The following is a 24,751-nucleotide window of genomic DNA, read 5'->3' on the forward strand; positions in this document are numbered from 1 at the left end:
TGGAGTGGTTTATGTCATAGGAAGAGAAAACATCTATAATGCACCCCAGCTTTCACTCCGCTCCGTTCTCTGCTGATTGCTGTTATGGAAAGATTGATGAAGAACTTGTGATTAAGCACACAAGCACACACGTGGTGGTGGCAAATGATGGAGATACGGATCCCATAGCAACAGAAATCTTGAGATATGCAGGTCTGGGATATTGACTATAGCTAGTCGCATGAAACCTTGCAAACGTTGCTGATTTTATTTGTCAATTTTTCCATACACCCAATTTCTGATCCGCTTATCCGCACGAGGGTCGCAGATGTGTTTGAGCCGATCGCAGCTGTCTTCGATCAGTAGATACGATTGCGGACTGAACGCCGAGCCAACCCTCAGGACGATTGAGAGTTGTTGCTTGTTGTTCAAGCACCCTTTGATGACATCTAAAATACAATTCGTAAAATGTTTTTAAAAAAACACATGTCTGGCAATTTATGGGACATCATGTGTTTGTGGATGCTATAGTCTTGCTGTTGTAGAAAAGCCCGCTAATTTCAGTGTACTGTACTGTATGACCCCAGGCAACATGCTTTAATTGTCCATTCTGGAATAAAGAAAAATTGCACATCCACTCCAGCAGGTGGCAGTGGCGGTCTGTGTGTACAAGGAGTACAGTATACGGGCTCAAGTGTAGTAGGTTGTTGTTTTTGTTGTTTTTTGTCTTGCAGCGATCATGCACTCATACAGCACAGATCAGGAGACATGAAGTGCAGTGAACAAAGCCTCAAGCGACGTCATGGAAAAATATTCAACAGTGATAAAGGGAAAGTGTTGAGTCACTAAAAAAACACTTCATCAAATATTCTTGAATATAAACTGCTCTTGTCATCTCCTTTTTTTCCCTTTTATTTTTTTAAATGAAATTTTCCTTTCTTTCAAAGAGGGTAAAGTGTTTTGCAGAGGTGTCCCGAAAACATATTAATAGACAAATGACACGAGTTGAGGAGTGCAAATATTTTCTTCTATGTCTGGTCTGGTGTGTATACATGTTTTAATGTATCAAACTTTTTAGTAAAGTGAGACCCATAACATCTAATGTAATGTAAAGTGCGTGTATTCATAGTGACAATTGCTTATTATTACCATGACTTCACGTGCCGTTTAATTTAATCCTGTTGGTAACACTTTGGCTTGAACAGAGAACTTCCTCAAAATGATTTTGTTGGAACAAAAACTGTGCCATGACGCACCATTGGACTATGATGCATTTATACTGTCTGTATACTGTATATATGGAAGGACCGGAAAGTTTGTGCTCGACAATAACCATAACGATAACTACTAGCAGTGTAGTTCACTATCTTGCTGTGGGAACATAATCACACGAATCCAAGCATGGTTGCTCAATGCACAGATGGAACCAACAAAGGCAACAGCAGGACGGCAACAATTTTACCTCCGGATGTCGCTAAATAAACACAGCTCAAAGCACGACAAATCCCAGAATTCAATCGATGAAACATTTCAATCGGAAATGTTGATGAAATATAGATTCAACAATATAGTGTAAGGAAACAAATTAATTGAGGAATGGGTACGAACAAAGCCAACTTGATCGAATAGAAGCGGCTCCTCTCATTCCTCTTCAAACTGGAATGCAAGAGGCACACAGTCCTTGATATGGTGGATGGAGAAAATGATTTGCGAGAGCCCATAGAGGAGGTCAAAGTCACAAAGTCTGTTTGTAAGCAGACCTCCACAGGCCGATGACGCATGATCTGTGAAGTGGGCATTTGTAGACCGCCTTCCACCCTGATCGGATTATGTACCAAAAGCGTACCAGTGGATTGAGATATGGGGAATAAATTAGCCAGTCAATGTCGAAAGAATGCTTTGAATTTGACCGAATCCCAGAAATTGAGTTCCACACTCACAACAAATGATCTCGTATCAGAAGGAACTCCACAAGCTCCCGAGCCTCGATGTCTGTCACGTTCATACCATGAACCCACTCACACCTGTAATAAAAACAGGGGGCAACCGGCAAATACGCCAATTCTGGTGTCCTTTGGCAGTCAGGTTTCATGGTGCCCGGCTGTAAGCATCGGGCCTCGTGGTTGTGAAGGCATTGAAAAACATTAGCAACTCGGCAAGAATTGGGAGAGCCAAAAGAACAGCGGCTGAAAATCATTCCCCGAGGAAAGGTTGATTTGCTTCTCCACCCGGTGTCTGTTTCGACACAAAACAACAGCAGGTGAAAATGACAAAAATGAGAACAGTACAACAAGAACCTAGTACACCCGAAATTGACTGAGCGTGAGAGATGCAGAAAAACAGAACAGATGTTCATCCTGAACGCCAGCAGTTGGGGCCTACCGATAATTCTGCATTTGCAGATGTGTAGGTGTTGAAAAAAAGCTTCGTTTTCTTCTACTCCCACACACTCCTGCTCTGAGCTACTGTATGTATTCCGACATTATCATCATCAGATCATGTGGTGAACTGTATCCAACCCGTCTGCGTTGGAAATGCCTTTAGCAAAACAAGAATGTAGAAGCAAAATTGGGTGCTATAATAACCACCAAGCTTAATTTACTCAGACCCAGATAAAAGGTCTGCGTAATGAGACAGTCAGAATATATCTCTTGAATAATGAAGGAACTGAAAACTTGTATGATAACGCATCAACCACTGAAGACTTCAGCATGTGTAAATAAATCTCATGCTGGACCAGGCAACAAGTTTAAAGACCTATCCATCCATCCATTTATTTTCTGATCCGCTTAATCCTCACAAGGGTCGCTGGGGGTGCTGTAGCCTATCCCAGCCGTCTTCGGGCAGTATGCGGGGGGCACCCTGAACCAATTGCCAGCCAATCGCAGGGGACACAGAGACGAACAACCATCCGTGCTCACATCTAGGCGACAACTTGGAGTGTTCTATTCTAGTCTGCTATGCATGTTTTTGAGATGTGGGAGGAAATCAGAGTACCCGGAGAAAACCCATGGAGGCCTCGGGAAAACACGCATACTCCACACAGATAAATAAATGATAAAATGTATTATTATCTTCATAGCCATGTTAGTCAAAATGGGTGTTCTGAAGAATTTGAGCCGAGGATACATGGCTGAACAAAAGGTGTTCAAGGACAGACTCTTGAGGAACTCCACGTGCCATTGGGTTTCGGATTTCAATTTAGGGTTTTAAACCAGGGTTATGGTTTCAAAGTACGATTTTAAACTCTGGTGGGATTTTAAAATTTGGGTCTGATTTTCCAATTAGGGTTTGAAACCAAGGGCACATAGACCGATCTTTGACCAAGGAGCATCTTGGTTAAACTATGAATGGACAAATTGGTCATGGAAATACTGAACATATGCCATTTTGTGTAGATTTTTGGCGTCATCACACATCTGTCTCTTCAGCTTAGAGTTGTTTGTTTATGAAATGAAAACAGTATAAAATGCAATTCGGGACATTTACAAAGTTTTTTTTTTATTGCAAACGTGGTTTCTTATAAAAGGGTCACAAAAGCAAAAAGAGAAGCTTGAAACCCAACAAAAAGTGTGATAGCTGACAAATCCCCAACAATATGCCTGCAGTCTTAAGAGCTTTGAAAAATCACATTTATCAAAACAGGAAAAAGATGACAACATTTCCTAGGTGATGATAAATAACACCGAATGTTAATAGGCTACCGCATCACGAGCACATTACAAATCTAAGCCTACTTAAGGCCACAATACGAATTGCAATTATGTTGAAAACCCAACAATGTGTACATATAATGTGACACTTTTAAGATGATGTCTGTCTTTCCGCAGTCAGATTGACTCATTTAGCTACGCATTTAAATTTGGATTCAGATAACTATTGTCAGAGCAAAAAAAAAAAGACTGTACATGCAAGTCCAATAGAAATATTGCAGTTTCAATGCTACATCAGCTGATCTCACAGAAAAACAGCAGTGACAAATATATGACTCATGTTAAAAGAAAAAAAAAACACCTCATTTTAAGTGTTAAGGTAAAAATCCTTTGTAACTCACATAATGTTCGATAAACACTCGATTAATTCGTCTTACAGACCCCTAGTGTTCTGATCAACAGGTTGAGGAAATACTACATCCCCACTTAAGTATGTTCCAGCATATTTGACATGCTTTCAACATTAGCTGTTTTTCCAATGGTAACGCTCCGTTTTAAATTTGACTGAAACCATTATTGTAAAATGATCATGAAATAAACAGGTTAGCCGATCATTTCTATCAAACATTTTAGTACGCAATGTGAACAAACGTTTTGCTATATTGGGAAATCCAGGTCGCATAAGGTAAGCAGTGGAATTGTTCCGTCTCTATGCAACGAAGAAAAGCAGCGAGTGACACATTAGCAGAGAAACAAGAGCAGGAAAAATGCTGTTGGAATTGTTTGCTTTGGAAAAAGCCAATTAATTGACTTCCTCTTATTTGAAAATATTTCAATGGGTTTATAATCACAAATAAAGGCTGTTTTTGTTCTGCAGCTGGACCATCGAAAGAGTTTTCAAGTACATGTTGTACACACCTGTGCATCAAAGCATTTCGGTTGGTGACTGTTAAAAATCGGTTTGCTACCAAATGGATGTCAATTTTGCTGAGCATTGTAAATCATTTTGATCACAGTTTCTGTTACGCAGCTCTATTTTATGCCTCGTATGCCAAAAACACTCAAAATACAGGAAAGCTACAGTGCTAGTACTCTTTAATAATTCTGTAGTGCTGTAAAAAAACAAAACAACCCCCCCCCACCCCCCAGCTCTGACAGCTCAAGGCGTACACAGGCTTCACCTCACCGTTTTCTCTCGAGCCACCTCACTTCATCCAAGCCACCAATCACACAGCTCTCCCCTGCACTGTCTACCCAACAACATTCTTCCAAATTTCGTTTTTTTGTTTTTCTACATATACAGCCATAGAAGCACACATTTATCCTAGCACTTTCCTTTATGACACAACAGCGCCCCCTAGCATGAATTAACGTTACAAGCGCGTATCTCCTTCCGGTCCTTGCAGTTGCCTGTCAGAGTGCCTTTAGCTCTTTTCTTCTTCAACATGAAACGCTCCTGGATGCCCCCTCCACAGGATTTGGTGCATTCTGTCCAGCCGGTCCAGGGCTGCATCCCACAACCTTGACAAGCAAAGATAAGACAGTTGCATGCCTCGGAATGCTCTAAGGCATTTGGCGTTTGGAGGAATTTCAATGACCAACCTGACTGTTCTTCTAACACTGCATGTCTTCCCTGTTTACCCCTTCTTCGCCTCTTGCTCTCCTCCTTTGGTTTTGATCGGCATTTCCGGATCTTGCATTTCTTGCGTTGAATGGTCTCGGGACATGCGCTGCCTCCGAATTGCGGCTCCAGTTTAACCATGCGGGTTCGGATGGTGTGTCCTTTACCGCAGGACTTGTTGCACTCGGACCACTCGGACCACTCGGAGACCATGCAGTCAATAGCTGGAAGAAATAAAGCACGCACACGCGTTCAGTGAGTTGATCGTGTCTTTCAAAGTATTCGTGCCACTTGAACCTACAACCACACTCATATATATATATTTTATTGAATTGAGATTTCATTTAAATGATCAATGGGTGTCCGGGCTCTCCCTTAGAGATAAGGTGAGAAGCTCGGTCATCCGGGAGAGGCTCCGAGTCGAGCCGCTTCTCCTCCACATCGAGAGGAGCCAGATGAGGTGGCTTGGGCATCTGATTCGGATGCCTCCTGAACGCCTCCCTGGTGAGGTGTTCCGGGCATGTCCCACCGGGAGGAGACCCCGAGGAAGACCCAGGACACGCTGGAGAGACTATGTCACCCAGCTGGCCTGGGAACGCCTCGGGATCCCCCGGGGAGAGCTGGAAGAAGTAGCTAGGGAGAGGGAAGTCTGGGCTTCCCTGCTAAAGCTGTTGCCCCCGCGACCCGGCCCCGGATAAGCGGTAGAAGATGCATGGATGGATGGATGCTAAGTAGAACAAAATGTCACGATCTTTATGTTGGGCTTTTGCTTTGAATGCAGTTAGTTTTGTTGCGTGTCGTGTCAATGTTTTCTTGTAGTTTCTTCTCATGTCTGTCTTGTTTGGGTTTTCTGTCCACCTGCTCTCTGTTGTCCAATCAGCTCCCTTGTCCAGGCGTTCCCAGCCTGCTTGTCTGTTTGTTTGAATTCGCGCTGCAGTCAAGACATCCCACTCGGATCGTCTGAGTTCCGACCTCAAAGCGTTCGAGGCGAATGTAAACAACAAAGACGCGGGATTCCAATAAATTGTTTTTCTGGTTCATCACAACCCACTTTGACCTCCAGCAAACCTTCATAAGGGGTGTTCACAGAGCACACATTTGCTCCGGCGCTGCAGCGATGTATTTTGTTGCGATATATTTTACACCGCAGCAAATTGTGCGGAGCGTTCACACCTACAAAGCCTCTGAGCGTGTCAGCACCGGCACAGCGTCGGTGCAGCCCCACTTGCGTTCACACGGCAGTTTCTGCAGCGGAGCCAAACGACAGAAAACAAAGAGCTATCGTGTTGGTTCTTTTTAAAACGTATACACAACTCAAGCGACTACTGGACAGGCACGTTCTTCTCCTTTTCGGTCTCCGTGCCTTCTGCTCGAGAGTGACCGCCCCCTAAAACGTAAATCAACGATGACTTCAATGACACTCAGAAAAACAAACATGTAATGCGCCAAACAGAAAAACAAGAGAGGGAATCACAAGGTGATTTTTCTTTAGTTACATGTTAAAAATCGCAAAATCAATATCAGGATACTCAACATGCACTTTGCATATTTTTCCAATATCATGCGTCCCCAACAGCTTTATACTTCTCCTCTTCATACGGCCTAGCACAGAAGGCCTGCCACTACTTTTCTATTTGATCCTTTGGTTTGCACAAGTCCTTGCTTGCTTCAGCCCATGTTGCCCATCCACCGATCCTTTTCTTTGCTTTTCTTTTCAACTATCCTTGTCCAGGTTGTTCCATGCTTTCCAACATTTCTTTTTCCTTCTGGCTGCCAAGGTGATGCCGTCATACGCTGGTGATCATTTGGCTTTCTTAGTCGGTGACATATCCAATTCTATCTTCTTCTCTTCGCTTCAAGCCTTATCTGTGGAACTTCTGTTACATTTTTGAGCTCATCCATGGCGATGACATTGTTCCAGAAAATCTGCATAACTCTGTTTGAACATTGGTATTGAAAAGAGTCCAGCCCATTTTTGTTGCTTTTGGTTATTGGCAAGGTTTCACAACCATAGAGTGGAAATGGTCGTACATGTGCTTTATGGATTTTTATTTGAGTTTTTCTACTGTGTTGCTACACTGCAACACCGTTTATATTGTGCCGGTATTAGCTTAATAACAACTGAGCATTAATTCTTAAATAATGCATAAATGCATCTTAAATTATGAATGAATATCCATAATGCATAAATGTAGTATGTCAAAAAGGAAGTATAACCCCTATGAGAAAAACATTAAGCAGCAATGTTTGGAAGTAATTGTGAGTTGACTGACAATACCCATGATGATGGCCACCTCTGCTGAAATCGCCTCTGTCCTCGTTGAACAGATCTTTCAATTCTACATCTTAAATTAAATTAAGAACAACTATAAAATGACTGTTTCGTTCTATTTTTGGTAGGTTTTCTGTAAAATCATTTTAGAATGGTGATGATAAACAACCAGAAAAACTGTACCATGAGGAGTGTAAAACTTTGCTCAAAAGAACGTTTGAGGCAAAATAATAGAACCCACTGCTACACTATGTCATCACATTAAGAACATTTGTTAAATGCGAGTGGGATACTTACGACACTCTGGCAGCATGCACTTCTCAGTCTGCTCCAGCTCTTCAGTACACTCTCCAGGATCCGACTTAAGCATCCTCTGGCGGGTGCGGAGTCCAAGCCCACATGTGACACTACATTCACTCCAGTCAGACCACGGTGACAACATACATGGGATGGTATCTGCAAACGCAATTGAAATCAATGAACTGAACTACAAACCCTGTCACCTACAGACTCAGTTTGTACTATATTTGATTTGATTCATACAAACCCAATTTTGATGAAGTCGGGACGTTGTGTTAAACATAAATAATAATAATTAAAAAAAAAACAGAATACAATGATTTGCAAATGCCATCAAAGATACTGGCTTTTGAACTTTTGAGTCCATAACAGTCCGGATTTTCCTCTTGGATCCAGAGGACATGACGTCCACAATTTCCCAAAAACAATTTGAAGTGTGGACTCGTCAGACCACAGAACACTTTTCCACACTGCATCAGTCCATTTTAGATAAGCTCGGGCCCCAACGTGTTTCTGGGTGTTGTTGATAAATAGCTTTTGCTTTGCATAGTAGAGTTTTAAGTTGCATTTAGGGATGTTAACGCCAAACTGTATTCACAAACATGTTTTTATTTTATTTTTATTTTAAGAGTTCCTGAGCTCATCTGGTGACATCCATTACATATTATTTGATGCAGTGCCGCCTGAGGGATCGAAGGTCACGGGAATCCAATGCTGGTTTTTGGCCTTGTCGCTCACATGTATTGATTTCTGCAGATTCTCTGAAACTATTGATGATATTATGGACCTAGATGATGACATTCCCAAATTATTTGCAAATGTATGTTGAGGATGTTCCAAACAGGTTTTTGATGAGCATCCCTTAACTTTTTTGCCCCCGTCTCAGCGTTTTGGAAATAAGTTGCTGCGGTAATATTCAAAGTTAATGATTATTTTGCTAAAAACCATCAAATTGATCAGTTTGAACAATCAATCTTTTGTCTTTGTATTTTATTCAATTAAATATAGGCTGAACATGATTTGCATATCATAAAGATATGAAAACCTTTCTTCGTCCCACAATACTCACAGCATTCTGGCATCATGCATTTGTCAACTTCGGCCATCTCCGTTTTACACATTGACCCATCAATCGGAGGCATTTTAACCATGCGCTCACGTCTTCTCATGCCCATTCCACAGGACACACTGCAGGGTTCCCATTCAGCCCATTCAGTCACCACACAGCTGCTGGCTGCTGTGAGGCAGAAAAAAAAAGACAAAAGTCTGATACTCCTGACGGAGAAGACACTATGTAGACAAAAGTATATGGAAAGCTGAGAATTATGAATAGACACTAAAAAGGGCAAACTTTTACTTATTTTGGCAAGTCATTGATGTTTGTGGAAAGGACCTGGTTTACAATCTCATCAAGACTGTTTGATTATTCCAAATGTGCTCTTTATAGAGCCAAAATCATCCAATTACTATTTCAAGGACCATTCATGGGCAAAGTCTTCCCACAAAGACAAGAATTGCCCTGTATGTGACTTAGGTGTGTGATCAATTAATGTCCAGGGTGGAATAAAGAATTTAATCCTACGACTTACTGCACGACTCTTGTCTATGTTGAGTATGTAGTCATGTTAATAATTGAAATGGAAATAAGAGGAATATAGTAATAGGCTGTAAATTTCCCCAGTGTGGGACAAATAAAGGATATCTTATCTTATCTTATAGAATGCCAACAAATACAACCATGTGATGAGACACTCACAGCATTCTTCATTGACGATACACTTCTCTATCTCCTCTGTGTTGAGTTGGCAGAGAGATCCATCCTCAGGGTACTGTTTGACATAACGCTCTCTGGACCTCATTCCCATCCCACAGGAAATGCTACAGGCCGACCAGCTTATCCACTCTGACATCATGCATGTCGACGGCTCTGCACATCAAAACAGGAAAGACTCAGGACTCAATTTTTCTGCCCAGTGCAAATATATCGCGAAGCACAGACTAATTGGAACAAATTTTCTTTCTTTTGTTTTTTTTTTTCCCCACAGATGAGTGCAATTGTTAATGGGCGTTTGCACCGTTGTGGGCGTGAACACACTTGACCAGTTTCCCGGCCATCAGAACCGACTCTTTTCATTTCTGTTAAATTCAACACGCAAGGGGCACAGTCTTTGACATTGCAAAAGCAGAAATAGACTCATTGGAATCGGTGTAGAATATCCAAGTGTGTAAAGTATGTTTTTTATAAGCAACTGCAAGTAGACCCCCGCTTGCAGATTGTAGGCGTGTTCACACGGAACACATTTGCTCCGGCGCTGCAGTGATGTATTTTGTTGCGATATATATTACACCCCAGCAAATTGTGTGGAGCATTCACACGTACAAAGCCGCTGAGCGTGTCAGCACCGGCACAGCGTCGGTGCAGCCCCACTTGCGTTCACACAGCAGTTTCTGCAGCGGAGCAAAACGACAGATAACAAATGAGCTGTCATGTTGGTTCTTTTTAAAACTTATACACAACTCAAGCGACTACTGGACGGGCACGTCCCTCTCCTTTTCGGTCTCCGTGCTTTCTGCTCGAGAGTGACCGCCCCCTAAAACGTAAATCAACGATAACTTCAATGACACTCAGAAAAGCAAACACGTAATGCGCCAAACTGAAAATCAAGAGAGGAAATCACAAAATAAATTATATGAGGGGGGGGGGGGGTTGTGAACACACAACAAAGGAACAAATTAAACAAACAACTCCAAGATAGTCCAGTCTCCTACAAAAGGAAAGATGTTACCAGCCAAATCTTGTGTCGTTATTAAACAAACACATGACGGAAGTCCGACAGAGCACGAAAGTAACGCATTCTCGGCGTACGTAAACTCTTCACAGGCATTTGCTCTGGAGCAAATTTAACCCAGTAGTGTTCACTCACGTGCAAATTTACACCGGTGCTGCTTTGCAAACAAGCATTTGCTCTGGAGCAAATTTTTAAACCACCTTCGGTCCGGTGTAAATTGTTTTCCGGAGCTACGCCGGAGCTAATTTGCACGTGTGAATGCTCTACTGGGGCAGCCCCAGTGTCTCACCGGACCAAATCTTGCCGTGTGAACACCCCTACTGTAATGCTGACCAAAGCGATCACAGCTCAACGCTGTGAAGTGGGTACTTAGAGACCACCTTCCAAACCAATTGTACATGCCCATTTATGAACCCAACTAATAGCTGTGCCATCACCAAGGAGGGTGATTTTAATAAAGAAAACAAGAATAATAAATGAAGACAATTAATTCAATGATTCAGAGGGGCCAGTGAACGCTGTTGTCTTATTTATGAATGCAATATGATGACACCCTCCAAACCCAATGAGATTCGAACCTCTCTCAAGTCGCAATTCAATCAAATTCACCAAAATTGCATTACACCACAACTTAGATCTGCTTTCAGCTAGTCTCCTCTCGGAAACCAAACTGTCTGGTGTGCTGTCGCAGTGTAAAAGAAACTAAGTTGGTCTGCCGGAACGCACTTCATGGCGCATTGTGGACTGCCGATTTCCAAAACACGCAAACGGCCTTGCACCGGTAAGAAAATCCAGATGCACCTGTTCTTTTTTTTGTTTGTTTTTATTTCACGCACAAGCGCATGTGCGCTATCGGGCAAAATAGAACCTTCAATGTTCATTGAGTTGATTGATTGGACGGAATCTGTACCCTGGACAACTTGTATCTACTTGTGTTGGCAGCATTTTGTCTAGAAGCTAACGTAAAAAAAAAAAAGAACATCACTTTCACATAACTTGATGAAAGGTACATTTTACCCTAATACCAGTTTGCAGATATCTTTGGTAAAACCTTTTGATGGACAGTTAAAAAGGCATATCAGGACTTCAATCAGTATGACATTTCTAATTACACGGGTTTTACAATGTGAAATGCAAGCAACTCTTACCTGGCACCTCGATGCTGCACATGCACAAATCACAGCAAATGCAATACACACATCACCCAGGTTATCAGATCTTTGAGGTTTGACGATTGCTTGAGGACCAAAGCCACTGAACTATATTCCATCCCTATTAGCCACTAAAATGTTAGACGGGGAGAGTAAGACTCAAAGCATCAAATCCCCAATTTAGAGAGCTTGACATTGTTATGCTCATCCTGCCTTGTTCCCTTGAAAGATCCTTGTCAGCCACACACAGACACTACCCATTCTCTTTGTTTTCGTTTGGTGTTCAGAGAAAGTGGGCCGAGATAATTGCTACAAGATGGGGCACATATACATGGGAAGTCATTAGGCTTCAAAATGTTTTGTGCTCTTGAGGCCTCACCTGGTTTGCAGATAATTCAACTTTTTTCAATGATTCACTTGTCTTTGCTCATTGGACTTTTTGTTGTTGTTGTTATTAATATGAAAGTGCCTTGCTATACAATAAAAGTTGTTGTATTTTGAAGCTTTGCAGATGATAATTTATTAAATTGGTTAGATGAATGGAGTGAAATCAAAGATCGCCATTTGCTTGTAAGTGATACTGTATATCCATTTTTGGAAAAGCAGCCTTGCGTTGTTTTTTTCCCACCAATTTTCCAAAATTGTGTCTCATTTGTTCAATCCATTCATCCATCCATACATCCAACCTTTATATCAATGACAATGGAACAGTAATCCTAAATAAGTGACAAAGTATGTCATAAGAGTACTTCACATTTCCTTTGCCTCACAATTATTTTTGCATTTACTGAAAATTGTTATGCTCGCTGGCGTTTGCTTTTCAGGGAGAAACCTACTTTGGAAAGGAATCTGCTGTGGAAAAATATAGCTAATCCATCTTTTATTATTCTGTCAAGTCATTAAGGTAGCGCCAGCATCACTGTCTAATTATGGATCAACAGCATTGCGTGACATTCTCAGCATGAACAATGAACTTCTGGAATTAATCTTGACACCTATTTTACACAGAGAGGCCACCTGATTCATACTGTAGCAATGTTTATTATAATCGCTCAAAATAAACACGGCCCCAATTAAATTTGAGGATCAAACACTTCAGCCAAGCTCTAAAAAATAATGAAGGCAGAAGCTTTCTTATTCCACTCTATTCCGTTGGTTTAAGCCACGGACTGCCTACCTGTCAATACAAGATAAATAGCTAAGCTTTAGTTGGCACATCAATTTCAGGCTTTTTAATAGCAAAGAAACACGCTGTAACTCTGAGAGGATCAAAACAGGTGACAGTCTGGTTTCCCTGGATAACGATGTACTAAAATCAACAAGATCATCATTTCATGACAGTTTCTGCAGAATAGCTGATGGTATCTGCAAGAGCTCTTTAAGAGCTCTGCTTTTTGTTGTTGTTGTTGTTGTTTTTGTCTGTTTGTTTAGTCATATGGTGTCTGCTGTTTTTCATGTGGACACGATCTGGACTGTTTTCAGTGTATTGGCCGTGACGTTCGTCAAAGGAGAAGAATCAGTGCTTGGTGGTTGCGCCTTCTCGCAGCACTGATTTTGACAGGGAGGAATGTTGGCGCTACAGTAAACCCTCGTTTATCGCGTTTAATGGGGACCAAAACCACCTGCGATAAACGAAAATCCGCAAAGTGGCGTCCAATTAACATAAACATTTTTTTAAAAATCCGTAAACGGTCCGCGACAAGCTGCCAAACGACAGCAAGTCACACAGAGCAACATATACAGTACTGTGCTCCATGTATATGTAAACAATATATATACGCATGTATATATATATATATATATATATATATATATATATTTAATATGTTTGAAAAAATCTGCAATGCACTGAACCCACGATAAACGAATCGTAGTAGCGAGGGATCTGTCGTCGCTGGATAGCCCCGGGGCGCTTATGTTTTTTGTGCCTGTAATGGTCAGCATTCTTCACAGCCCCGTTTTGTTCAGCGAAATTGTCGGTGTTGTTGGACAGTCTATGGCTGGAGGGTTGGATGGCTTGTGGAGCCGATGTTGAGAACAAAGGAGCGTCAGCGTAGGGCGCAGATGCGTATGTGGAACTGGGAGTCGCAGCTCGGAATTGAAGCGGACAGGACATGTCTCTTTTTTTTCCATCAATGGACGCTACAGCTTCTAATTTGCTTTCATACCTAGCTTGTAGCAGACGTGTGCACATTTTCAGCATGACGACTCTGATCCACTGGTGAAAGGACACTTTGATTCCCTCCTACTTCATCTATAACTGCTTCAAACAACAAAGCGTGTGATGGAAAAGTGGTTATGCCTGCATTACTGTCTGTGTCTTATGTTATGTGTTGTGTAATATTATTTTGTTATTTTTTTGTTAACTGTTCTGTAAAACGCTTTGTTACAGCTGAAGCTGTTGTGAAAGCGTGATATCAATAAATGTGTTTGTACTGTATTATATTGCACCTGCAGAGAGAATTCAAAAGTGAGGCATTCACCAAATGTAATGGCCTCAATTGCTCTTTGTAAATATGTTGGTCAAATGAAGTTTCAGTCAATTGCCATTTTCTCTCCCTAAATGGAAAAGTTTGTAACTTTGTGCAGTTGGATCAAGCATTGACATCACCAGTCTTCATGAGTGTTACTGGTGAAGAGCGCAAACGTGTGTCAGAGTACTCACCCTGCATACTGCATCCAGGGCCCATGCAGGGCTGGAAATCTTGAGTGTGGGGACATGGAACGCTGAGGTCGAGCTGGGCTTTAAGCATCCTCTGCCTCATCCGTCGACCTTTTTCACATGATGCACTGCTGCAGGCCGACCAAGGAGACCAACCAGAGTAGATACAAGTCTCAGGGGTGTCATCTAGGGCAGAAAAACAGGATGTTAGCTTGCTGGAGGCCACAAAGAGAAATACTGTACATGCAATGTCAATTACTCATCGGTTGTTATTTCTTTTGTTTTATATCACCTGTGAAATATTGCAGCTCTTGACATCGGATCAGACCAAATCAAACATAACTAGTAAAATGTGATCATTTATTTGTGAGCACTAGCAGGCACCTGTCCCTTCCACAAATGAAACTAAGTGCTCTTGTAGATTCATAGACCTGCTGGGTCAAAAGTAACTCAAATTAGGTGAAATAGCTAACCAAATGCTGGGTCCGAAGGGGAAAGAACCAATGCTGGGCTATTTATACCCAACGCATTACACTGAAGATTTGACCTTCATATTTGGACACTTCAGCCATAATAATAATAATAATATTTCATTTTAAAAACGATGAGGTATAGATATTTGTACAAATTACAGATTATGCATGCAGCAGCCCAAGAGTTGCTTATACTGGTGTGGACATGTGAGCAATGATGCACGGGCTGGACTCTGACCAGCCAGCTGACTTCCTGCAGCTCGTCAGAACTGACAAGCTGCCACCACTAAAAAGGCCAGACCACAAAAAAATAAAAAAATAAAATAAATGTCGGGGGCGGCCCGGTAGTCCAGTGGTTAGCACGTCGGCTTCACAGTGCAGAGGTGCCGGGTTCGATTCCAGCTCCTACTCCCTGTGTGGAGTTTGCATGTTCTCCCCGGGCCTGCGTGGGTTTTCTCCGGGTGCTCCGGTTTCCTCCCACATTCCAAAAACATGCGTGGCAGGCTGATTGAACACTCTAAATTGTCTCTAGGTGTGAGTGTGGGCATGGATGGTTGTTCGTCTATGTGTGCCCTGCGATTGGCTGGCAACCGATTCAGGGTGTCCCCCGCCTACTGCCCAAAGACAGCTGGGATAGGCTCCAGTACCCGCCGCGACCCTAGTGAGGATCAAGCGGCTCGGAAGATGAATGAATGAATGAATAAATGTCGGGTCGGCTGGCGGCAACGCAAGCGCAGTGAAACTACAAAGTACTGTAGAATGTTCACACACACACACACACAGTCAACTCATTAACTCGTTCAATCGTTGAAAATAAATGGTTATTTTGCTATCAAAAGCCCTTTAGTATTGTTATGTTGCTTTGTGGGTGGCCCGGTGATCCAGTGGTTAGAGCGACAACCTCACAGTGCAGAGGTCCTGGGTTCCATCCCAATAAAAGATGCTATTTTATTCTAAATCATGTCAAACGATTTGTTTGACTGGATGGTATACCACAATGCTGATGGAAATGATATTGGAAGTATAGAAAAAGAGCCCATTAAACTATAGAAGATTGTAAAGTGTCCTTGGGTGTCTTGAAAGGCGCTTAGAAATAAAATGTATTATTATTATTAAGAGAGTTGTGTGATTTTATTTCTTGTAAGAAGCCTTCCTGCTTTGTCCCACACCAGAAGGTTGAGCGTTTGGTTCACAGCTCACAAATTTTTATAGGTATGACTCACAAATCCGGAAACATGTGAGTCTCCTCTCCTATCTAATGTAGGAATCTGTGCTATGACTTCACCTTTCTCTGTTTCCTCCTGACCAATGTCTGCTACAATGTCATCAATGCTGTCTGGCACCACATTACACTGCTCACCCTGTGTAAAAAACAAAGACAACAGGGATCAAATATCAATAATACCCTCATTTGTCCAAAATATAAAGCTACAAGGCATTCAATTGAGATCAAATGAAGCACGCTTATGATACATGTATAAAAATAATAATGTAAGTCATAATAAGATAAATGATTCCACAAAAACTGGGTGAATTATGACATGAGTTATCCGGTGTGATTTGATTTTATTCATGTTGTGATCGAACTTGCACATCAAAAGTCCACTGTGACTTTGTGTACACACATTCCTATCCAAAAGCTACCACTTGGGAATTGGTATGACCAACGTTTTGCAGGTTTGAATTTAACAAAGAGAAAAAGGAAAAAGGAAAAAGAGAGACAATTTTTTTTTTTTTTACCTTTCTGGCAATACGCTCCACCACTACCCTGGCCACTGGGGTAATCGCACCACCCTCTGGGTCATAGAAGGGGCTCTGGGGGTGATCCAAACTAGTTAAAGGGCGAATTTTCTCTTGCGGATTGATGGGCGTGTTTGGTGACTAAAAAGAAAGACACACACAAAAAAAAGCAGGTAATAGTGAGGCAATACAAAACATTTTGGATGAATAAAGGTTCCATAAAAACCAACATGGTGTAAACAGAAATGTTCATTAGCATAGTTCTTTTTTTCCGAATTTTACTCATCTAATTGCATGTGAATTTGTGAGTAGTAGCCCAGGAGGTTCATCCCAAATGAACCTCCTGCCACCTTCTGTCCACCACATGTAAAACTGTCTTCAACTGCGAGTGATCAAACCGTCTGATGACTCAGGAGCAAATCAAAAGTATTGCCTTGACAAAGATAGTAATGATCTGTTTTCACTCACACTGTCAAAGAGGCATACATTATACAGTGGCGCCTCAATGTATTCATTTAATTTAACAGATGAAGTGGGACACGGGAGCCGACTTTCGGTTATATTAAAGTGTTTTTTTTTTTTTGTCAAAGACCAAAAACAGATTTTACATTCCAACTTTTTTTTTCATAGCCAAGAAAATGTCCAATAAAGTAAGAAGAAATTTTGTCAACAAATATAAAGGGTTTAAAGCAGGCATGTCCAAAGTCCGGCCCGGGGGCCAAATCCGGCCCGCGGTCGAATTTCATCCGGCCCTTGGCCCCTGTCATAAAATCAGTGCTGTCTGGCCCGCAGGTTGGGCGCAATGGAACACGTGTTGCATTGACTGAGGTCTCGTAGACTGGTGAGTGATGTTTCATAGAGTACTGCCTCCCTCTAGTGGCTAAATGAGTAATAGCTTTCACTAAATGAGTAATAGCATTTAGACACTAGAGGGCATCACTCACGAGTTAACAAGACATCACTCCGTGTTTATATTGACTGATATGTCATATTTCAAATGATCCTTGCAGTTGTGGATATGTGTATTGCTTGTTCATTTCCCCGTTATTCGAGTCAAAGGTTTTGTGACTATTGAAAAGTCATGGTGATACATTTTATGTTTTAAATCAATCAATTTGCACTCAGGAGACTTCCGTTTAAGAAAAAGTCAAGTGAATAAGCAGTTGCATGTGATATACCTGTTTCAAATGAACCAAAAGAAATTCTCAAGATTGTTGAAATTAAAATAAAAATGGAAATGTGAAACAGACTGGCTTACTAAAATTTGTTGAACAATATTGTTGTTCAATGTAAAGAATGTCAGCCAAGGTCGGCCCCCCGACATTTTACCACATAAAATCTGGCCCCCTTGGCAAAAAGTTTGGACACCCCTGGTTTAAACTGTTGGAAAAGTTTTCGAGTTTATCCAAACATACCTTATCGGCGCTTCTGGGGAGGTGTGAGCGAGCTTGTTAATGTGTACTGCCTTTTTTTTTTGCAGAAAAAAAACAACTGTGTACTGATCAAAAAATAGCATGTTCAAGGAGCAACCACTCCAGCAATAACAACAGAGGCAGATATGAACAGGACGATACTCTTCCCCGCTAACGCGGCCGCCGCCTACAGCCATACATTGCTTTTGATGGAAAAGCACAACATGCTACACAACATGGCTGCCCCGCTGGTGCATTTTTTTAGCCTGCTTAAGTCTACTGGAAGTCTGTTTGTCTATGACACGAGAGCAGCACAGCAACAAAAGTTAAACAAGCAACCAGTCTTTGCTTGTTGATGGTTTCACAGCACCTTGCGGTAATCCTGGAACCAGTAGACTTAAATCGCTACCTGAGAAGGGGTGTTTTGATTGGATTGGACACCAGACAGTGTCCATTTGGTTCCGCATCTGTTAAATTGAGCTTCCACTGTTTTGTTTTGTTTTGTTTTGTTGGTAGTTGCCTGTGTAGTAGAGCCACAATGTAAAAATAAAGTTAATCAAACTACCAGAAACAGTTCTAATTATGGCTAAGTGGTAATAGGATAAGAGAGGAATATTCCACAACAGGCGGCCCGGTAGTCCAGTGGTTAGCACGTCGGCTTCACAGTGCAGAGGTACCGGGTTCGATTCCAGCTCCGGCCTCCCTGTGTGGAGTTTGCATGTTCTCCCCGGGCCTGCGTGGGTTTTCTCCGGGTGCTCCGGTTTCCTCCCACATTCCAAAAAACATGCGTGGCAGGCTGATTGAACACTCTAAATTGTCCCTAGGTGTGAGTGTGAGTGCGAATGGTTGTTCGTTTCTGTGTGCCCTGCGATTGGCTGGCAACCGATTCAGGGTGTCCCCTGCCTACTGCCCGGAGACAGCTGGGATAGGCTCCAGCACCCCCCGCGACCCTAGTGAGGATCAAGCGGCTCGGAAGATGAATGAATGAATGAATGAATATTCCACAACAAACTAAAATGATCCATTTGGTTATCGATTCTCTTCGCGGGTTCACAGCAGCAAGCATCTGATCTGTACTGTTGGAAAAGTAAGGGCAAGGGAAACTATAATCAAATTAAATTACTTCATATGTGATACCACTGTCAGTGCCGGCATCCCAGGGTATAAGGTCTGTTACCAGCCGCTGGACCCAGCCACACTCTTTGGTACAGAGGTCCTCTCCTGACAGCCCCACATTCCAGTCAGGACTGGGCCCGAGCATGGTGAGGAAGGACATCAAGTGGCGGGTCTGATCAACAGAGAACTCAGCAGATGGAGCTGCTCGACTGCGGAGAAATGGGGAGAAAAATTATATATATATATATACACACACACACACACACACACATATATACACATATATGAGATTGATATGAAATTACATGATGAGATTGATCGGCGACCCAACGTCAAGTGAAATTGCCTCCAGGTCTCCATCAACACTTACGAGGACAAGTGATAATAAAACAAATGTTTGATATTATGCTGCTTGTAAATTTAATGACCATTTGGCATTCGACTCAGCATGACTTAGATTTGTTCTTGATTTTACTGTTTGGTGTTTTCTACCGCCTTTATTACCGATTTGTCTTACTGTTTATTGTGCATTTGAAATTGCTCCATGTACAGCACTTTGTATGCAGCGATGGCTGTTTGAAAGTGCTCGAGAAATACTGTAATCGCAAATAATAACATCATGCAATTTTAAGAATCGGGCGGACAGTTGATCTCACCTGAAAGAAAAATCACATTATTTGCTACATTCCCTTGTTTTTTTTTTTTTTTTTGTCTTTTCATCAACTACTTGGAACAACGCAAATATAATTTCTCACTTTTACTAATCTTGTGATAATCTAGACAGTAATTTCAATCATCTCTCAGGTGCCTTTGTTGACTGGTGCAATACTTACAGGTTGAGCGGCTGCCACGCTGGCCACTGAGCTTTGGTTTTAATGACAGTCAGAACTTCATCACCCTAACCAGAAAGGACAGAATAACAATGTATTTAATTCACTGACAGAGACAAGGCCAAACTCATTCCACATTACACTGATTTGAGATTTTTCAGACACATTTAATGTAATGTTTCTTGACGCTTTAATTGATGGCGGGGGCCATTAGTTTTGTTTTTTTTTGTTAAGCGCACATGTTCCTAAGGGTAATATATCATTTGTTTAATTAAATCTATCGTGCAGTGTATGGAATTAGTGTGGCTTTTTGTGTAGTTTGCTGCGTGCATTGGCGTGCGTGGCACAGCAATTTTATTTATGTGTGTGTGTGTGTAAACCACATTATCGAAGGACTCCATAATCCATCAAGCTCGTGTCACGTGTAATAGGTGAATTATATGACGCAGTCACCCGAGGAAATGTTATGATATACAGCTATATAAACATTGATCACTGCTGATAGACAAGTTCTCTGTTTCAAACAATGGGACTCCTTTAATTAATAGAGACCGACTCAAAAAATATATTACCAACATGTATAAAGACACACAAATGGTTGTTGTTTTTTCTTCTCCTCTACAGCCCTTGGATACACTTGGGACCTGTCCTAGATCTACCGGTCGATCAGGATCGACGTAATGGGCACCACTAATCTATATCGTTACTGAACAATATGAAATACATTTATCGTGATGTACTTTTCAGTCATATCGCTGAGCCCTAACCAGGTATAATCCATTTCATATATATATGAATATATATATATATATATATATATATATATATATATATATAATGGGCCGGTAGTCCAGTGGTTAGCACGTCGGCTTCACAGTGCTGAGATACCGGGTTCGATTCCAGCTCCGGCCTCCCTGTGTGGAGTTTGCATGTTCTCCCCGGGCCTGCGTGGGTTTTCTCCGGGTGCTCCGGTTTCCTCCCACATTCCAAAAATATGCATGGCAGGCTGATTGAACACTCTAAATTGTCCCTAGGTGTGAGTGTGAGTGTGAATGGTTGTTCGTTTCTGTGTGCCCTGCGATTGGCTGGCAACCGATTCAGGGTGTCCCCCGCCTACTGCCCGAAGACAGCTGGGATAGGCTCCAGCACCCCCCGCGACCCTAATGAGGATCAAGCGGCTCGGAAAATGAATGAATGAATGAATATATATATAATTTTGGTCAGGTGTCAATAGTTTTTTTTTGTTTGTTTTTTTTGCCTCGTCCCAAAGTGTGCCATAATCTTGTCTCTGGGTCCTCAGTGACTTCGTCCGTGAGGATCTTTGTTCAATGCTGTGAGGTCTTGTATAGATGATGTGTGCCTTCACAAATCCTGCCTATTAAATTGAATCGAATATGAATGGATAGTAGTAGGTAGTGAAGAGTTGAATTTCAACTGCCCTTTGTTAATGTGCAATTACTTTTTCTTTGTTGTTCATTTCTTTGTTCTTCTGTTATCGTTTACTGAGAATACGGTAGATTGGTTAGGAAAGTCCGCTGTAAACGTTCAAAATATGAAAAAAAAAGGATGGAATGAAGTCTGAATCTTTTGAATGCAGTGTACAATTGGAGAGAAACACATTTCATTTAATTCTGCTGAGTCATGCTTTTTTTTTTTTTTAAACAGCATATTATACTTTCTTGTGTGTTATGAGCTTTTGTATGACTCTCTCTGGCTACGGGTAATTCTTTTCCAGTAAAGTACATCATAAAAACTTGCTCCATTGTTAAAACACTTGGGAAATAAAAGGTGCTGACATTTATTCGAGGTTATGAATGTTGCAATGTTGGCCGCGGATGACAGATAATTGATCGGAACTGCCGTCTCGAGCCATTCCTTTTCTGGAACAATTTGATAAGGAAGCAAATCCGATTACGCGCTCTTAAAGACTGCAATGTTTCTGCTTCTGGACTGTGAGGTAATGTCAGTGACTCTGGTGTTGAATTCTAACACAATCATGTATTGCAACACCGCATGAAGAGAGCTTGATAAACAATCTGACATTATTCTACTGATGTTTTGTTAAGTAACAACATTATATGGCCGAAATATCAAGAATCAAAAAGCCATTTGATAAAACTGAGGGCCAAATTCACGAAAGGACCGTGAGGTTTTTGCATGGATAGTGTCCAACGACTGATCATTATCGACTGTATTATTAATGCAAGTGCACTATGAGCACAGTTGACTTAGTAATACAATGCAGTACAGGACTCGGTTTGCAATGATCTTAACCTATGGCAGTGGTGGGCAGTCAGTCAGTATCGAAAGATCCTTCAATACGTCCCTGATAGATTTCCGTTTCACTAGCGGAATGATGACTCACGCAATAAGTGCTGACGGAAGTGATTTTCAGTTGTCGCCCGAAACTTCACTCACCCAAAAAGTAAAGTCCACCTTCGGAAAATTAGATTTTATGTCACGCGTTGCCACATTAGCCCATCCACACTCGAGCAATTTCTATGTGAACCCATCCATCATCTACCGCTTATCCGGGGCCGGGTCGCGGGGGCAACAGCTTTAGCAGGGAAGCCCAGACTTCCCTCTCCCTAGCTACTTCTTTCAGCTCTCCCCGGGGGATCCCGAGTCGTTCCTAGGCAAGCTGGGTGACGTAGTCTCTCCAGCGTGTCCTGGGTCTTCCTCGGGGTCTCCTCCCGGTGGGACATGACCGGAACACCTCACAGGGTAGGCGCTCAGGAGGCATCCGAATCAGATGCCCAAGCCACCTCATCTGGCTCCTCTCAATGTGGAGGAGAAGCGGCTCGACTCTGAGCCCCTCCCGGATGACTGAGCTTCTCACCTTATCTCTAAGGGAGAGCCCGGACACCCTGCGGAGAAAACTCATTTCAGCCGCTTGTATCCGGGATCTCGTTCTTTCGGTCATGACCCATAGCTCGTGACCATAGGTGAGGGTTGGGACGTAGATCGACCGGTAAATTGAGAGCTTCGCCCTTTGGCTCAGCTCCTTCTTCACCACGACAGACAGATACAACGTCTATGTGAACCCGCAACATCGTATTAGTAGCTTCCTGGGTTTCATCATGAAAGGTTGTCTGTCGCAAGCTCTCGGCTTACGGCAGTGCTGAGAGCCAGGACTGGAAGCCCCGGCAGGAAGCTTTCTCCTGGGCTCTCTTCCCCATGGAGGACAGGGATGCGTGGGTAAACTCATCAAGTACAACACCCCACTCCCTAGCATCGCTGGTGTGAAGAGGATGTTCTCCAAGGCCAGTGACATACTGCCGTGGTCAGTGCCAACATCCAGAAGCTTGTTTTCCTCAAGGGCAGCGGGTCATTTTTGGCGTAGCCCAGCAAAAAGGGACAAGCATAGTAGTACAATTGCATGAATTTTTTTATTGTTGTAGTGTAAAGCAGTCCGAACTGTTTGTAAATGAATTCTATTCTATGCTGTTATAAGAGGTTAGTGATGGAGACGACGATGTGTTCTGTCCTGTATCCAAAATCATGTTACTACAAACCGAGGAACTCCCTGTACTGTTTACTTTTCATCTAACTACCATTGTCTTGACTTTCGTTGGATCTAATTTTATTGTTTCGGTGATGATGCAGTGAAAGAAGAAGTCAAAAAACTTAGCTTAGTGACACTCAACAATAATAAGAATGAGAAAACCTTTATTCGTCTCATAATGGATAAATTCCCAATTTAAAGCAGCAAAGTTATGAAAGTAGAAGAACAAAAAATATAGGAGCTGCTGTAAAGGCAGCCACTCTCGCAGCGCCATCTTGAAGTCAAAATAACATAATAACAAAATAATACAACCCAACTCATTAGACAACAAAACAAGTCAAATAGAACAGAAAATTGATGGGTGGATGTTTTAATTTGTAATCCTCATTGTTTTTGCAGCATTTCGTCACTTATTTTTCTATGACCGGTGGATTTGTCAGATTTAAAATTCAGATTCCTGTTTTGTATTGGTAGAGTGATGGTATAGTTATTCATAGAATAACTGGAATCCCCCTGAAATTGAAAGCCGAGGCTAGCTGCTGCATTGCTGTGAATTAATTATTTAAAAAAATACCGTGTTAAGTGATGCAAACAATGGCATAGTCAAAGCAAAGTACACACTCAAGAGAAAGAGAAGATTTAAGTGACACAAGAAGTCAACATAGTATGTTAGAAAACATTTTGTGGAAGCGAGAGCAGGTGAAACGAGAGGAGACAATGTGGGAGAAACTTGCTGTAGTTGCTTTGACATTGTGCTGAGACAAGATTTAATTCAGTTAAGAAGAGTCATGAATTGCATGCCCTCGGCCTTGTGACAAGTATTATAAAGTCATTTCGTGAAGGGATTTTTGTTTAATAACCACTTGGAAAAGGGAGGACACGCAGCCGCCACATTTCACACTCGTCGATAGAAAGCGATACTTGGACTGGTGCACGAAGCTTTAAGGTCTTTGGACAAACAACAAGGACGTCAAAAGAAATGCAGTCTATTATTTGTCATGGGGTTTACACTGATGTAGTCTTGTCAAGGTAACCTGGCATGGCATGTTTATCATCCCGGAAAGACGGGTAAAACAATTTGGAAATAACTGAACTATCCAGCTATAGGCTCTTTAAAGTAAAATTTTAGTGGCATTTCAGAATGATAGAACCAACTCCATTTCATTCTCTCTGACCTTTCATTTTCAAAAAAATATGGATCCCTCCCCCCTCAGTTAAACGAAGGGGCCATTGGTTGTGCAGTGCATA

At 41.9% G+C, this 24,751-nt stretch overlaps 1 protein-coding gene and 1 long non-coding RNA gene across 2 annotated transcripts in view; one reads left to right on the top strand and one right to left on the bottom strand.

Moving 5' to 3' along the window:
- Window positions 1-3,454: 3,454 nt before the first annotated feature.
- Window positions 3,455-24,751, bottom strand: part of spon1b (spondin 1b) — a 60,037-nt gene continuing 38,740 nt past the window's right edge. The window contains exons 7-16 of the mRNA XM_052062049.1: window positions 20,002-20,066; window positions 19,176-19,377; window positions 16,641-16,781; window positions 16,186-16,261; window positions 14,431-14,613; window positions 9,582-9,752; window positions 8,895-9,062; window positions 7,823-7,981; window positions 5,235-5,477; window positions 3,455-5,153 (exon numbers count right to left, since the gene is read on the bottom strand). Coding sequence (XP_051918009.1) covers window positions 4,990-5,153; window positions 5,235-5,477; window positions 7,823-7,981; window positions 8,895-9,062; window positions 9,582-9,752; window positions 14,431-14,613; window positions 16,186-16,261; window positions 16,641-16,781; window positions 19,176-19,377; window positions 20,002-20,066 — 1,572 coding nt within the window. The 3' untranslated portion in view covers window positions 3,455-4,989. The remainder of the gene's footprint in view (window positions 5,154-5,234; window positions 5,478-7,822; window positions 7,982-8,894; window positions 9,063-9,581; window positions 9,753-14,430; window positions 14,614-16,185; window positions 16,262-16,640; window positions 16,782-19,175; window positions 19,378-20,001; window positions 20,067-24,751) is intronic.
- Window positions 18,680-24,751, top strand: part of LOC127598387 (uncharacterized) — a 182,553-nt gene continuing 176,481 nt past the window's right edge. The window contains exon 1 of the long non-coding RNA XR_007961903.1: window positions 18,680-18,725. This is a non-coding gene — a long non-coding RNA (uncharacterized LOC127598387). The remainder of the gene's footprint in view (window positions 18,726-24,751) is intronic.

The sequence above is a fragment of the Hippocampus zosterae genome, chromosome 3, assembly GCF_025434085.1.
Source record: "Hippocampus zosterae strain Florida chromosome 3, ASM2543408v3, whole genome shotgun sequence".
NCBI classification, from domain to species: Eukaryota; Metazoa; Chordata; class Actinopteri; order Syngnathiformes; family Syngnathidae; genus Hippocampus; species Hippocampus zosterae.